The sequence below is a fragment of the Alosa pseudoharengus genome, unplaced genomic scaffold (genome assembly GCF_046254945.1).
Source record: "Alosa pseudoharengus isolate Yale_2024_CS ecotype anadromous, Long Island Sound unplaced genomic scaffold, YU_APseudo_1.1 YU_APseudo_1.1_scf_16, whole genome shotgun sequence".
Classification (NCBI taxonomy): Eukaryota; Metazoa; Chordata; class Actinopteri; order Clupeiformes; family Clupeidae; genus Alosa; species Alosa pseudoharengus.
In genome coordinates, this window is record NW_027468630.1 from 37,065,504 (window position 1) to 37,080,456 (window position 14,953).

General features: G+C 39.2%; 1 protein-coding gene across 1 annotated transcript in view; it reads left to right on the forward strand.

Moving 5' to 3' along the window:
• The window catches only part of LOC143125302 (transient receptor potential cation channel subfamily M member 1-like), a 186,616-nt gene that overhangs the window by 43,670 nt on the left and 127,993 nt on the right, over positions 1-14,953 (forward strand). Inside the window, exons 7-8 of the mRNA XM_076286642.1 lie at positions 281-455; positions 12,549-12,672. Coding sequence (XP_076142757.1) covers positions 281-455; positions 12,549-12,672 — 299 coding nt within the window. The remainder of the gene's footprint in view (positions 1-280; positions 456-12,548; positions 12,673-14,953) is intronic.

Sequence of the window (14,953 nt, forward strand, 5' to 3'; positions counted from 1 at the left end):
TCAGAAAACCGGTAAAGTCAATCAGAATCAGTCAGAAGGCAATCCAGGAGAACAGTGGTAAAAACAGGCAGAGCTAATAAACAGGTAGAGTTCAAACATAGCTAATCAACAGAGACAGGTGATGAGTCCGAAACTCATGTCACGGGAGATTAATCCAACAAGATAAAATCACAAAATCATGAGGCAAGAGATATAATTTGAGAACAATAAATGTCACTTTTTTAAAGATCATAATGAGATTTGTTTTGTTTCTTGTTTCTTGTTTCATGTGCTTACAAAGGTCTGGGGCAGGGAGTGCCTCTGGTGTGCCTGATTCTGGAAGGCGGTCCTAATGTGATCTCCAATGTTTGCGAGAGCCTGCGGGAGGAGCCTCCCGTACCTGTTGTGGTGTGTGATGGGAGTGGCCGAGCATCTGACATTATCTCATTTGCTCACAAATACTCAGAGGAGAATGGGTAAAAAATTGCTTTAACATTGTCCCATTACATCATTTTTTGCCCAGATATGCATGGTGTATCCTCAGTTACTCCAAAGACGGGAGTACAGTCATCGCCAAAACTTTTGGCAGTGAACAAAACCTTTGACCACGACTGTGATTCTGAATGAAACTAGAATATTCATGAAACTATATTTCCTTGTTCATTTTGAGATATTGATAGTGTTATTAAAAGTTTAATCTACAACATTTATTCACACTCTTGTCTATAATATGCACACCCAAGTATGTGTAGTGAAATCCAGGAAAAAGGAGGAGAAAATTGGAGGAGCAGACATGGTCATGCATCTAGAGTGCAACCAATATATGTAACCAAAATTTTTAAGGGTGCGACTAAATGTTTTCCTGAGTCGCACTGGTACACCTAACGTTATAAAGGTGAGCGCCTAAAGTCTAGACTCTCCACAAACTAAGTGTTTGTTCTCCTTTGACTAGTGCACCAATACTGCAAAACTATCCCTGAAATTACAAAGGTCACAATACCTAATTTTATTAATATTTATATACTTTTAAGAGTGACAGTCGGTGCTTCCCGTAACCTATGTGTCTTTTCTCCTCACACACACGCAGCTTTTAACCTGCAGCTGTGTGCCGCACACCAACAATATTAGTAGGCTAATGTGTTGATTGCTGACTTGCACCTCACAGGTTTGTGTTGCTCACCTACTATGGAATTTAGTTAATTTAGGACTACTGTTTAAAGACATTTCCGAAATAAGCTACACAACCGATTGGCAAACCTTTTGCTTTACTTTTGAGTTCCTTCTAGATCTATGCCGTAAGCTCAGGCGTTATGTTTATCATTAATGTAGTGCTCACCAAAATCATAGAAATTAACATTGCAAGACACTTATCTCTTCTATGATCCCAGAAAGATTTTCTTTGACTTGTTAGTTTTTTAAACATTTAATTTATCTAATAACATAAAAAAAAACATTATGAATTGCATCCCTATATCCTTGAACTATGTGCAACTATTTTCCGCTAGCCTAAAACCAGACGTTCTTCTTAAAGTGACAGGCACTCAATTAGACCTACACACCATCACTGTAATGACATTAAAGACAAGTGTTGTAGTTTAAAAATCAATATGAAGTATTAAAATTACTAAATATGTTTAGGTATATTTTAGCAGTATTTATGCAGATCATAAAATACTCTAAATAAATATTAAAATATAAAATATATAACGTTTATGAATTAAAAAAAATAAGATATGAAGCCATCATTTTCCTTGTGTGTGTGGAGCGTCAAAGAGAGACTAGGATTGCCACTGATGTGAATGATCATACAGTATTCAATATTACTGATGGTGTCAAGGTGGTGGGGGCCCCAAATCAAATCAATACTGTCATTCCCGGTCCATGCTCTGACAGCAGCTCAGACACAGAATGTATATGGAGAGCGATAAAAAGGTGACCTTGAAATAGTGGCGTTAAAGGTGGCACGATGAAAAATGTGGGTGCACCAGTGCAACCAATGCAAAGTTATGTCTGCACATGCTAGTTTGGAGCCCTGCTGATCATAGCAGGCATGCCACAATGTTTGGAAAAATTAGGCTTATTTTATAGGTAGATGAGGGTGGTGATGGAGGATTGAGAAGATACTTGAAAGTAGAAAAAAGGTTTTCTACTGTCAATGGTGCTCTCAATCTTGGTTTAATACCCTTTTAGCAAGTGTAACTGTGGATGAAAAAGTAAATAGCAAAGACTGATAATTATTAAATCACTGGCATCTCTGAATGTATGCCATTGAATTTAATGAATATCTTTTCATCCAAGCTATTGGTCACTGACAATGTAGAAATCAACGAACTTAGCATGATATTGCTCAACATTTTTTATGATCTGCCATCCATTATTTCTCTGACTTTTTTTGCATGTGACAAACATGCGAGAGACTGCAGTCCTAACAGGCTGTTATTCAGTTGTCATTTTGGACGTGAGCTAAAGGTTGTTGACATGCAACAGTAACCAGGTGGGGCGTGCCTACCACTTACAGTACAGTTAAGAACAAAATTATTCATACCCCTGTCAAATATTGATCCAATGTTGATTTTCTCTTTATTGATATGTTTGTTCTGACTGAAATTGATACTACCACATGTCAAAAGGTTGTAAGACAATGTGGTAGAAACATGGAATCAAAAAAAGAAGTTTTTTATGAAAAATGGCATGTCCAAAATTATTCATACCCTTTTTAAATAATTAATGGAAAACATATTTATTTGCAATATACTAAACAATTCGAATTTCATTCATTATTATTTTTAATAATCTAATATTCGAATATTTAATGCTCAAATGTCGCCTATTAATATTTACGATGCATCTTGGCCTACACTAAACGGGCTTATGCATTTCCAATGCCACTATAAACGCGTGGTTGACTTGTTATATTGAACAAAAGCTCAGTCTAGCAATGATATTTGTGCTACTTGAGTGGTTTCAATTTCTTTTGGGCAGATGCGGCGCACGTACACTGAATGAACGGCACTACCACTTTATTGAATGCCTATGTTTGACGCCAAATTAGCAAGTATTTCCTGATTGGAGAAAAGTTTGCTTTCTTTTTTTCTATCAGCCCGCGATTCCATGAACATTATGCCTGTCAGAGAAGTGACAAAAGCACCGGACATAGCCTAGAGGAGGGAGGCAAAAACCTAATTCTTGCCTGCTTTAGCTGCGCGGTTCCAGGCTATGCTGTGACACCAAAGTAGATCTGTTTAAGCGTTGCCGTATCACCATGGTCTCTTATGCTGTCAACCAAACCTGGTCGGGAGCAGGTTATGTGCTAAGTTATAGCTCAAATCGTGTAAAACTACCGCCCTGACCAATCAATTATCTTGAAAAACGAAGTTCTCACATGTAAGATTCTGTCATATCTTGTGGGGCCGCCTCTACACATTTTGGATATCGTATTTGCTTTAATAGTGTTGTGTGTGCAAATATGCCATATGGACGTGCTGTGTTGTGAATACATTGAGCCAATAATGTGGTGTGTTGTGAAGACATCGTGCCAATCATGTGTTTTGATCTCACCGCTGGAGCAAGATTGGTGTCGTGAAGCCTTGCACACGCGCATTTCTGCCGAAATGGATGCCCGATAAGTGCCCAAAAGGCGTTGCAATATGGCCGCCGAGTGGAGGGACTTGCCTAAAAGGACTTTGCTTAAACATCATGTATTTATTCAAAGATTTTTGGTTTCACTCTTCATCATTATTAGTACAGCCTCCCTCACACTTGCACAATGTGGTACAGCAAAGTCCAGCTCGGTGGCACTTACAGTTGCCCATACAGGCAACCACACAGCCACAGCTGAGGAGGAGTGAGCATCCCTTGCTGGCATCTTCCAGATCTGTCCAATATGGCACCCAGACTTTGGTTCTGTCATTCCATTCCCAACCCTACTCACTGGGGTCTGGAATCTCTGGAGTTTTGGAGAGGGACTGCTTCCAGACAAAAGCTGCAGTGTGCAGGGCATGCTTTCCATGCTGGAATAAGGCATGATGGGTCAGGGGATTGAATCCAGGGACTTGAGGCCATGAGTGAAAAGAATCTTCCGGGTTTCATTGACTGACTCGACACCGCAGTTCTTACTATACATGAGTACAGTCCAGCATTTGAGAACTTGCATGTGCACTGATTCCATGGATGGCTGGTTGGGTCTTGGTGATCGGAATGAGGGTGTCGGTGACTTCTGGGTAAGCTGCCCACGCAATCCATGCAGTTTTTTTGCCAATTCCATACATTGCTGATACGTCACTTCATGTGAACGCGTGAAAGAGGGGCAGTGCTTGTCATTTTTGAGGTCCCAGCATTTCTGAGATGTGGTGGATTGGAATATCTTTATATGCCTTGATCCAAATCCAATCCACAGCTCTGAGAGGCCTAACTCCTGGAACAGATTGATGGCCAGCACAGCCACATCACTATCTACTGCTGGTAAGCCTTGGTGTGACCCTGGTCGGCAGCATGATGTACATGTAGCATCATTCGTGTGTCTGCTTCATCTTCCTGACATGGTGACAATGCTTCTAGGTCAGTAGGTTTGTCACTAAGATACCTCTGCCAAAGGAGCTCAATGGCAGAAGTTCCTCAAGGACAGTCAAAATAAAGATGAGCTGTTTCAGTACATCAGTGAGGAACTTCAGAAGACCACAGCTGGCTCAAAGTACCACCTCCTCACAACAAAGACTAACTTGGTCCTGAGCAACAAACCTACTAACCTAGAAGCATTGCCACCATGTCAGGAAGAGGAAGGCCATCAATCTGTTCCAGGAGTTAGGCCTCTCAGAGCTGTGGATTGGATTTGGATCAGGGAAGGCATATAAAGGCATATAAAGATATTCCAATCCACCACATCTCAGAAATGCTCAAAAATGTTAATCACTGCCCCTCTTCAACGCGTTCACATGATGTGACGTTGTATCAGTAAGTTGGCAAAAAAAAAGCATGGAATGTGTGGGCAGCTTACCCAGAAGTCACCGGCACCCTCAGTGCCGGCGCTCCGCACACGCACATCACGCACTGCGCGTAGGGCACCAAGTCAAAGATTGTTAAGGCGGAGCAAGATATTTCATCAGGAGCCACTTCCGGGAACCCGGATCGCACGAGGGGGGGGTCAAAATCCCCCTTTATGCAGAGCAGAGGCAGCGACTGCTCCATTGAAGTCTATGGGCATAGCTCAGAATTTTACCACATATGCTAAGGTCTTGGTTCTATAGAGTTAGGAATGTGAATTTCGGGCACGTTTTCATAATCATCAAACCCTTCTGAACATTTCAGGTACATTTTTAGCATTTTTGAGCATTCCAGTCTGGAGAAAATCGACTTTATATCAGGTGTGCGCTGGTTATTTATGCCGCTGCTGTTGGCCGGTTGCAATGTACGCTCATCAAACGTCATCGACACGCCTCTTTATGCAGACAAGATTCGATCCCCATTTCGCGCCCATAGACATGAACTACGACGAAGTATCTTGCTCCGCCTTAACAATCTTTGACCAAGTGCCTGGGGGGGCACCAAAAAATCTGGGTCGTGAAAAATCACCACAATAGGCTACTAGTATAAATAACAAATAAAGTATGTCTAAAGCATGTTAATATGCAAAAGCAATACAAAAGTAATATAGGCCTAGACCAAATTAGTCGAGAAAAAGGTGAATCTCCTGTGCAGCCCTCTCTCCAGTCTCCCTCTGGTGCCCCCCTCCTCCACCTCCCAGTGGTCTGTTCGATTATTCCTCAATCCCAAATTTGGCAGACAGTAGACATCGCCTTGAAAAGGCACTAAGAGTCGGGGGCGGAAAAAAGGAAAAAGAAGAGACAGTGGGATGATGCTCGCGCTTCACTTGCAGTTAAGACAATGTTTTAAATAAATAAAAAAAAAAGTTTTGTAGCCCTTGCGTGTATGCGTGTCTATGCTTATGCCAGGTAATACTACTACCGTCAATACACTTTGTAACGTAAGCTCCTACTAGCCATGTTCATGTTCAAGTGTTATTGTCATTGCAAATGATTTGATGCTGGCTAGCTAGTTATTTTACGTTGTGGATATGGATATGGATTATGGGTTATTGAATGCAATTCAACACTTTCCTTTAACGTTAGCAATCGGACCGTGGTAAAGTTGGTTTTATATTGGACGTTGGATATTCGACACATTCGAAAAATCTATTTAGCACTGACTACGAGGGTCGAGTTTGTGTCAAACCAACTTTAATGTGTTTAAACAAGGCCTGCCTATATTACACAAAGCTTCTTTTGTCCAAAAACCCATGTTTTGATTTTATGCATTTTTTATGCTGATAAAAGATTTCAATCTATTATGCGGCTTCACCTTTTGACTTACCCATACTAAAACACATCTCCTGAACTCGCCTTACTGCCCTTTCTAGTACACAAAGCTTCTTTTTCCCTAAAACCTACTGTTTGATTTTATACAATTGTTAATGTTAAATGTTTCAAATCTGTTATGCGGCTTGCCCTTTTGACCTACCCATGTCAAAACACATCTGGTGAACTCGGATTACCGCTCTATATAGTACACAAAGCTTCTTTTTCCCAAAAACCCATTCTTTGATTTTATAAATATTTTTTTAATGTAAGAAAAATGCTATAAATGCTTTAAATCTATTATGCGGCTTGACCTTTTGACCTACCCATGTCAAAACACATCTGTTGCACTCAGCTAACTGCCCTTCATACTACACAACACTTCTTTTTTCCAGAAACTCACTCTTTGATTTTATATAAATGTTTTACTTTATAAAAATGCTATAAATCTATTATGCGAATTGACCTTTTGACCTACCCATGTCAAAACACATCTGATGCACTCAGCTAACTGCCCTACATAATACACAAAGCTTATTTTGTCCAAAAACATACTCTTTGATTTCATAATAGTTTTTTACTATTCAAAAATGCTATAAATGTATTATGCGGCTTGACCTTTTGACCTACCCATGTCAAAACACATCTGATGCACTCAGCTAACTGCCCTACATAATACACAAAGCTTATTTTGTCCAAAAACGTACTCTTTGATTTTATATAAATTTTTTACTATTCAAAAAATGCTATAAATCTATTATGCGACCTGACCTTTTGACCTACCCATGTCAAAGCACATCTGCTGCACTCAGCTAACTGCCCTACATAGTACACAAAGCTTCTTTTTTTCAAAAACGCACTCTTTGATTTTATATTATTTTTTACTATTCAAAAATGCTATAAATCTATTATGTGCCTTCACCTTTTGACCTACCCATGTCAAAACACATCTGCTGCACTTGGCTAACTGCCCTACATAGTACACAAAGCTTCTTTTTTTCAAAAACTCACTCTTTGATTTTATATAAATTTTTTACTATTCAAGAATGCTATAAATCTATTATGCGGCTTGACCTTTTGACCTACCCATGTCAAAACACATCTGTTGCACTCAGCTAACTGCCCTACATAGTACACAAAGCTTCCTTTTTTCAAAAACACACTCTTTGATTTTATATTCTTTTTTTACTATTCAAAAATGCTATAAATCTATTATGCGGCTTCCCCTTTCGACTTACCCATGTCAAAACACATCTGTTGCACTCAGCTAACTGCCCTACATAGTACACAAAGCTTCTTTTTTCCAAAAACTTACTCTTTGATTTTATATTATTTTTTACTATTCAAAAATGCTATACATCTATTATGTGCCTTCACCTTTTGACCTACCCATGTCAAAACACATCTGCTGCACTTGGCTAACTGCCCTACATAGTACACAAAGCTTCTTTATTTCAAAAACTCACTCTTTGATTTTATATTAATTTTTTACTATTAAAAAATGCTATAAATCTATTATGCGGCTTGACCTTTTGACCTACCCATGTCAAAACACATCTGTTGCACTCAGCTAACTGCCCTACATAGTACACAAAGCTTCTTTTTTTCAAAAACGCACTCTTTGATTTTATATAATTTTTTTACTATTCAAAAATGCTATAAATCTATTATGCGGCTTCCCCTTTCGACTTACCCATGTCAAAACACATCTGTTGCACTCAGCTAACTGCCCTACATAGTACACAAAGCTTCTTTTTTCCAAAAACTTACTCTTTGATTTTATATTATTTTTTACTATTCAAAAATGCTATAAAACTATTATGTGCCTTCACCTTTTGACCTACCCATGTCAAAACACATCTGCTGCACTTGGCTTACTGCCCTACATAGTACACAAAGCTTCTTTTTTTAAAAAACGCACTCTTTGATTTTATATTATTTTTTTACTATTCAAAAATGCTATAAATCTATTATGCGGCTTCCCCTTTCGACTTATCCATGTCAAAACACATCTGTTGCACTCAGCTAACTGCCCTACATAGTACACAAAGCTTCTTTTTTCCAAAAACGCACTCTTTGATTTTATATTATTTTTTTACTCTTCAAAAATGCTATAAATCTATTATGTGCCTTCACCTTTCGACCTACCCATGTCAAAACACATCTGTTGCACTCATCTTACTGCCCTACATAGTACACAAAGCTTTTTTTTCCCAAAAACTCCCTCTTTGATTTTATATAAATTTTATACAGTTAAAAAATTATATAAAATCAAAGAGGGAGTTTTTGGAAAAAAGAAGCTTTTAAAGCATTTTTAAAGCATTTATAGCATTTTTTTTACATTAAAAAATATTTATAAAATCAAAGAATGGGTTTTTGGGGAAAAGAAGCTTTGTGTACTATATAGAGCAGTAATCCGAGTTCACCAGATGTGTTTTGACATGGGTAGGTCAAAAGGGCAAGCCGCATAATAGATTTGAAACATTTAACATTAAAAATTGTATAAAATCAAAGAGTAGGTTTTAGGGAAAAAGAAGCTTTGTGTACTAGAAAGGGCAGTAAGGCGAGTTCAGGAGATGTGTTTTAGTATGGGTAAGTCAAAAGGTGAAGCCACATAATAGATTGAAATCTTTCATCAGCATAAAAAATTCATAAAATCAAAACATGGATTTTTGGACAAAAGAAGCTTTGTGTAATATAGGCAGGCCTATAACTCGACCCTCGTAGTCAGTGCTAAATAGATTTTTCGAATGTGTCGAATATCCAACGTCCAATATAAAACCAACTTTACCACGGTAGCAATCGGTGCATAAGACTAGCAATCCTTCCTCAGGTTGCTAGCTAGCAATGCTATTTCTGATTATGCTTAATCTGGGTTTGCTATTTCTTTGAGCCATCAGAGATATAGTCAGGTAACGTTAGCCTATTAGCCTAGTTTGCTTTGCATTTCAGGACGCTTTTTTTTTGGCATTTGTTATTATGATCAAACAATCTAATTGTGTAGTGAAAAAGTAACGCTACAAGTGACACTTTCACAACGTAATGAAATGATGATTGGGAACAACTCTTGGTAAGGTGAACTTTGGAAAAACCCTCCAACTGAACATGATATGATTTTGCCAAATTAGACAGCTTTAGATAAATTTACTAGTTGTTGTTCTATGCGGTCATTTCCAAGAGGTTCATACTAGGCCAAGGGCGACATCTGTTGGTGAAACTGCAATTAGAAAAAAAAAACTAACTAAGAAATTCTGAATGTTTTTTATTCCTTTGGTGGTGGTGGTGGTTGGTTGGGTTGTGTGTGTGTGTGTGTGGGGGGCTTGGGGGGGCACCACCAAGCATTTGTGCTTAGGGCACCCAAATGGCTAGCGCCGGCCCTGGGCACCCTCATTCTGATCACCCAAGACCCAACTAGCCTCAGACTGGAATCAGTGCACATGCAAGTTCTCAAACGCTGGACTGTACTCATGTATAATAAGAACTGCGGTGTCGAGTCAGTCAATGAAACCCGGAAGCTTCTTTTCACTCATGGCCATAAATCCCTGGATTCAATCCCCCCGACCCATTATGCCTTATTCCAGCATGGAAAGCGTGTCCTGCACACTGCAGCTTTTGTCTGGAAGCAGTCCCTCTCTAGCCTCGTGAGACCATCCTGATCTCGCGAGTTTAAGATTTTCACTCGCAGATCAGTCTGGCATCTCTCCGATAAAGAAAATTTGGAGCAGTTCGCCAAACGAACGTCCAGCGTTGGTTTTGAGGCGGGTTTAGGTGTGACGCAACGAGAAGCTACTGTTCAATCTAAACAACATGGCGACTTCCACGGATGAGATGAGCATAGCTATCACTAAAGTTTTATCCGAATATATTTTAGTATTCCTGGGGAAGCTATGGAGGAAGGAAGGACACAGACATCCTCCACGGCCAATTCAAGTTAGGGTTTGGTAGCACTGAATCTTAGTTACTTAACGAGAAGAAATATGCTTTCTTCAGACGATAGTGACCAGTCCAATCAACAAAGAAAAGCATACCTTGGAGGTAAAAATATGGGTCTAGGGACCTGAGTATTTCAATGTCTTTTTCAGAGATATTGACAGTTTATGTGCTAAATATGACTATAATACTACATGGAAATGGACTTAAAATAAGAAGAACATATCAAAATTGGATTCCTTGTATCAAACAAAGTAGAGAAAATACATTATACAACAATTTAAGACTAAAGGAAGCTGAGATATAACCTTTTCTCTTTTCGGTGGGGGCCATTTTGGATTTTATGGATAACTGCCACTAGGGGGGCCACCCCAACTTGTATCCATGGATTTTTGAAAACCTTAGGCCTATACCTAACACCCTGCCAAAAATCAAAAACTTGTCCAGAAGTGCCCAATCTTCATGATTTTTCACATATTCCTTCCCAGCTATTAAACGTAATTTACAAAGCGATCGTACCACACTGGAAGCTAATATTTGGTCACTAGTAACCTACATCTGTCCTCTGTCAAATAGAAATGCATTTTCAGCTTTGAACAAAACCGTTCAGGAATTATTACAGCAAAAGTGGGACGTGCGTAATGTTTTATTCGTCCCTTCTGGTCGGGACAGTACAAAGGCTGTGTCACGCTGAATGGTGTAGCCTATAGCAAACCAGGTATCGGTTTCACTGCACATAAATCGCTTATTTTAACTCATTCTTGACTTGTTTAGCTGTATATTTTGGATCATTGTGTGGTTTAATGGTCCAATGCCGCCTATTGTGGCTGGTCTCTCGGCAGAAATCCTGATCTTCTCCTCCAAAATTCTCAATTTGCCCCTTGTTTTAGTTACCGTTTACTTTGAGAAGCTCACAAGGTCCCATTGTCTGAAAAACACCTAAAACTAATACATTTCTATAGCTATTCTCCACATTGTGAATAGTGTTTTGGTGGTTGAAATGTTCACTCCTTCTTAAAATGGATCACTTGGTCATCTTGGATGCTGATCATGGATCACTCTTCTCCAAACATGCACAACTCAGCTAAATCTTTATAAGGGCACACCTCGACAAATAATTTAGCTTTCGCTGATTTTTTTTTTTTTGACCCAGGGACATGGCCTGAGATTGGCATAAAAAAGAAGCATTAAATTCCAATGACACCATGCCCATTTCAATTGTGGGGGTTATAAAAGTATTATTTTGGGATGTTTTTCAACCAGTGGGACCTGGTGACCTTCTCAAAGTAAACGGCAACACTAAAGCAAGAGGCTACACTGTGATTCTGGAGGGAAAGATCAGGCAGTGTGCCAAGAGATCTGCCCCAATAGGCATCATTGGACCATTAAACCATACAATGATCCAAAACATACAGTCAAACAAGTCAAGAAATGGTTAGAGGTGAGAGTCTCAAGTGAGAGTCTCACCTTTCAAACGAGCCATAGTATGTGTCCATAGCTATAACATAGAATACGCTGTGGCTCTGTGACGCTGTGGCTCAAAAATCATCAACAATGATCTAGATTGCTGGCACTCTGGGCCAAAGCTTCCGAAAAACAGTGCGACATTCAAAGTGTTAATACTTTTTTGCTTCACTATTGTTGATATCCTTCGGACAGAAGTGTCTTCTATGTAACCATAACTACAACCATAACAATGATGAAGATACATAACCAACAAAGAGGAACTACATAGCCCATAATCCAAAGTAAAGTCTGAGACCCCCAAAGAAGCTTTAGTGTGAACAGGAAGAAAATTGAGGCCCCGTCAGAGCTAAAGTACACCAGAAAGAGATTTTAGTCTTCTGTGAAATTAAATATGTAAATGCAAAATTAGTCCTTTTTGTTTTGTTCCACTCTCTGGTCGACTTTTTTTGTGGACCAAGGTTGTCAAATCAACGAGTTTTGTGTTGATTTGATATGGAATTGCCCAAAAACTATTTTATTGGTCTTGGCATCAGACTTCAAAGAGATGATTTCTTGCTGATGAGTTGAATTGACTACTCATATTGTGTTTTGTTTAATGGATGTTAAATATATTTTTTCTATGGAAAGTCAAATCATTCACTCACCGTTTTCTCCATCACTCTTTCAGTTCATGAATTAATATATTTTTACGTCACCATTTTTTAATTCTGTATTTGGTTTGAATATAACATTTTAAAATGTTTACTTTGCAAGCAATACTATTTTCAAAAATATTAATATACTGTAGATTCTGTCTTTTCTCCAACATGTTCTTTGCCCCAGGATGGTTAGTGAGAGTGTGAGGGACCAACTGCTGGTTACCATACAGAAAACATTCAACTACACCCGCAGTCAAGCCCAGCAAATGTATGCAATGGTGATGGACTGCATGAAAAGACGAGAACTGGTGAGGCAACAGATTTAGTTTTCTTCAAAGGTGCTATATGCAATGTAACACAGTTTCTGAGATAAAACATGGGCAAACCTTACCCATAAAAACATAACAAACTGTTCAAACAAGAGAGTTTAAATTGCACGGGAGGGAGGGGGAGGGAGTAGCGAACTAGCTCTCTGTTTTGTTTGAACGTCAACAGAAGTGACATTACCCTGCATCCCTTATAACACCTTTAAAGGCTTCCAATGACGTTTTTTTCCTTCATTTGCTACTGGGCTTCTGCCACAGTTGCGGAGTATTTCGATTTCACACAACTGTCATAAATACCACTAATGGCTTTCATTCTTCAATTTTCAATTAAATTTATTGTGCTTATAGAGCGCCAAAACATTACACATGTATCATGGCGCTTTACAGAATGTAAATCAGAGAAAAGGGAAAGAAAGGAAGAAAAGAAAGAGAGAGGCCCATGGGTAACAGGGGCGAGGAAAAACTCCCTAGAATTGGAGATACATATAGGAAGAAACCTCGAGCAGCGATTTCAGGCCCAAAAAAGGGAGGGAGTAGCGAGCTAGCTCTCTGTTTTGTTTGAACATCTACAGAAGTGACGTATCCCCGCTATCCCTGATACAACCTTTAAGGTTGTAATAGTTTCCTTGTGTAACCTCTGGGGTCCTTCAAGGTATGACCTGAACGTTGAATGTTATTGTTGATGAAAACAAAACAAGGGGTATTTGTGAAAATGCATTGCTACTCCTGTGCTGCCATAATCCACTTGTTAAGCCTTCCTTCACGGTGGCCGTGACAGGAAGACAGCTAAGGTATCCTAAAAACATCCTTCATAAAATAACATTTCTATAACCTTTCGAAACACTTCCAACGTTTACAATACTTCAATTTGTCTGTAGACAACCTCAACCATACAACCACAGAAGTGTCATTATATTTTGAACATTGTCAGTGGTGTAAAATAGTTAGTCTTTGACGTGAGTACGTATGCCTTGTTCGCTTTCACTGGAAGACAATTTGGTATTAATGCAAATGACGTTCTTGCTCAAAACTCCACCAATTTATGTCATTATGCTCTCAAACAACATTTTCCACCTGTTTGCCCACCTTAAGACAAAAATGGAAGTTCATCGCTACCTAGTGCACAAATCCTATAGGGTCCCAAGTCCATGTACCAAGTTTGTTTTCGATACATCAAAGAGTTGCTGAAATATGACCTCACTCCCTGTTTGGCGGCTTTGCCACCAATTTTGATTGGCTGTATTAAGTGAATGCTTTTGAAAATTGGAAGGTCTAAGTAACCTATCCAAAGTAACTGTGCCAAATTTTGTGAAGAATGGGCAGAATATGTAGCTTTAATTTCTTACACCTTTACAATATCAAACAAGCTACCTTAAGGAGATATTTTAAGCAATGTTAAAGCTGCAGATGGCAAGTCTGACAGATTGAGGGGACAACTCTCATGCCTCTCCCCCACTCCCCTAGTTTGTGCTCGTCAGTGTGCACCAGACTGCACCAGACTGTGATTGACAATCAGATCTCACACAGCCCTGCTCCAATTGGACCAGAAGAACCGGGAGCTGTGTTTTTTTTGCAAAACAAATAACAGTCTCCATGCGGAGGTAGAAGTGCGGGTTTTTTCTAAAACCGGCTGATTTATGTTGTTCTGTTGGAGCATAGTGTCAGTTTCAGTGAATATGATCAAAAAAATCTTGCCAACTGCAGCTTTAACAGATTAATTTGAATTCAAGAAGGGAAATCTTAGCCTGGTTAGCACGCAGACCTTCTTAATTGTAATTAAGAGTGGGTTGCCTCCGCCCAAGTCCATTAATTCCTATAACTAGACACACCTCGAAGGCCGTTATCCCGCTTATCACCCGGTTACCACTGGAAACACTGGAAACACGCGGTTCTGTTTAAAAAGCAGCTCACTAGTTCACTGTTGTACAACTTTAGCATGGACAGTTAGCTTGTTTACAGTTGATTCCATTGTTGGGAAGCCTGCAACCAAAAGATTCTAGAGCGCTGCAACCGTCGTCCTACTATGGTTGTTATAGTTACCATTCATAAGCATTGATATGGAACGGTGTCCTGTTATTCAGAATTAAAGGCCACCCGCCAGCCAATCAGAAAAGAGTATTTCTTCTCTCCGGGTGATAAGGATTTATAACAAGTTATAATGCAGCGGCCAATTTTTAACACAAAACTAGTAACATAAAATTAACACAATAGGAGGGTTAACACGTCAAGTGAGCACTGGTCTTTTGGTGATGCCAACTCCATG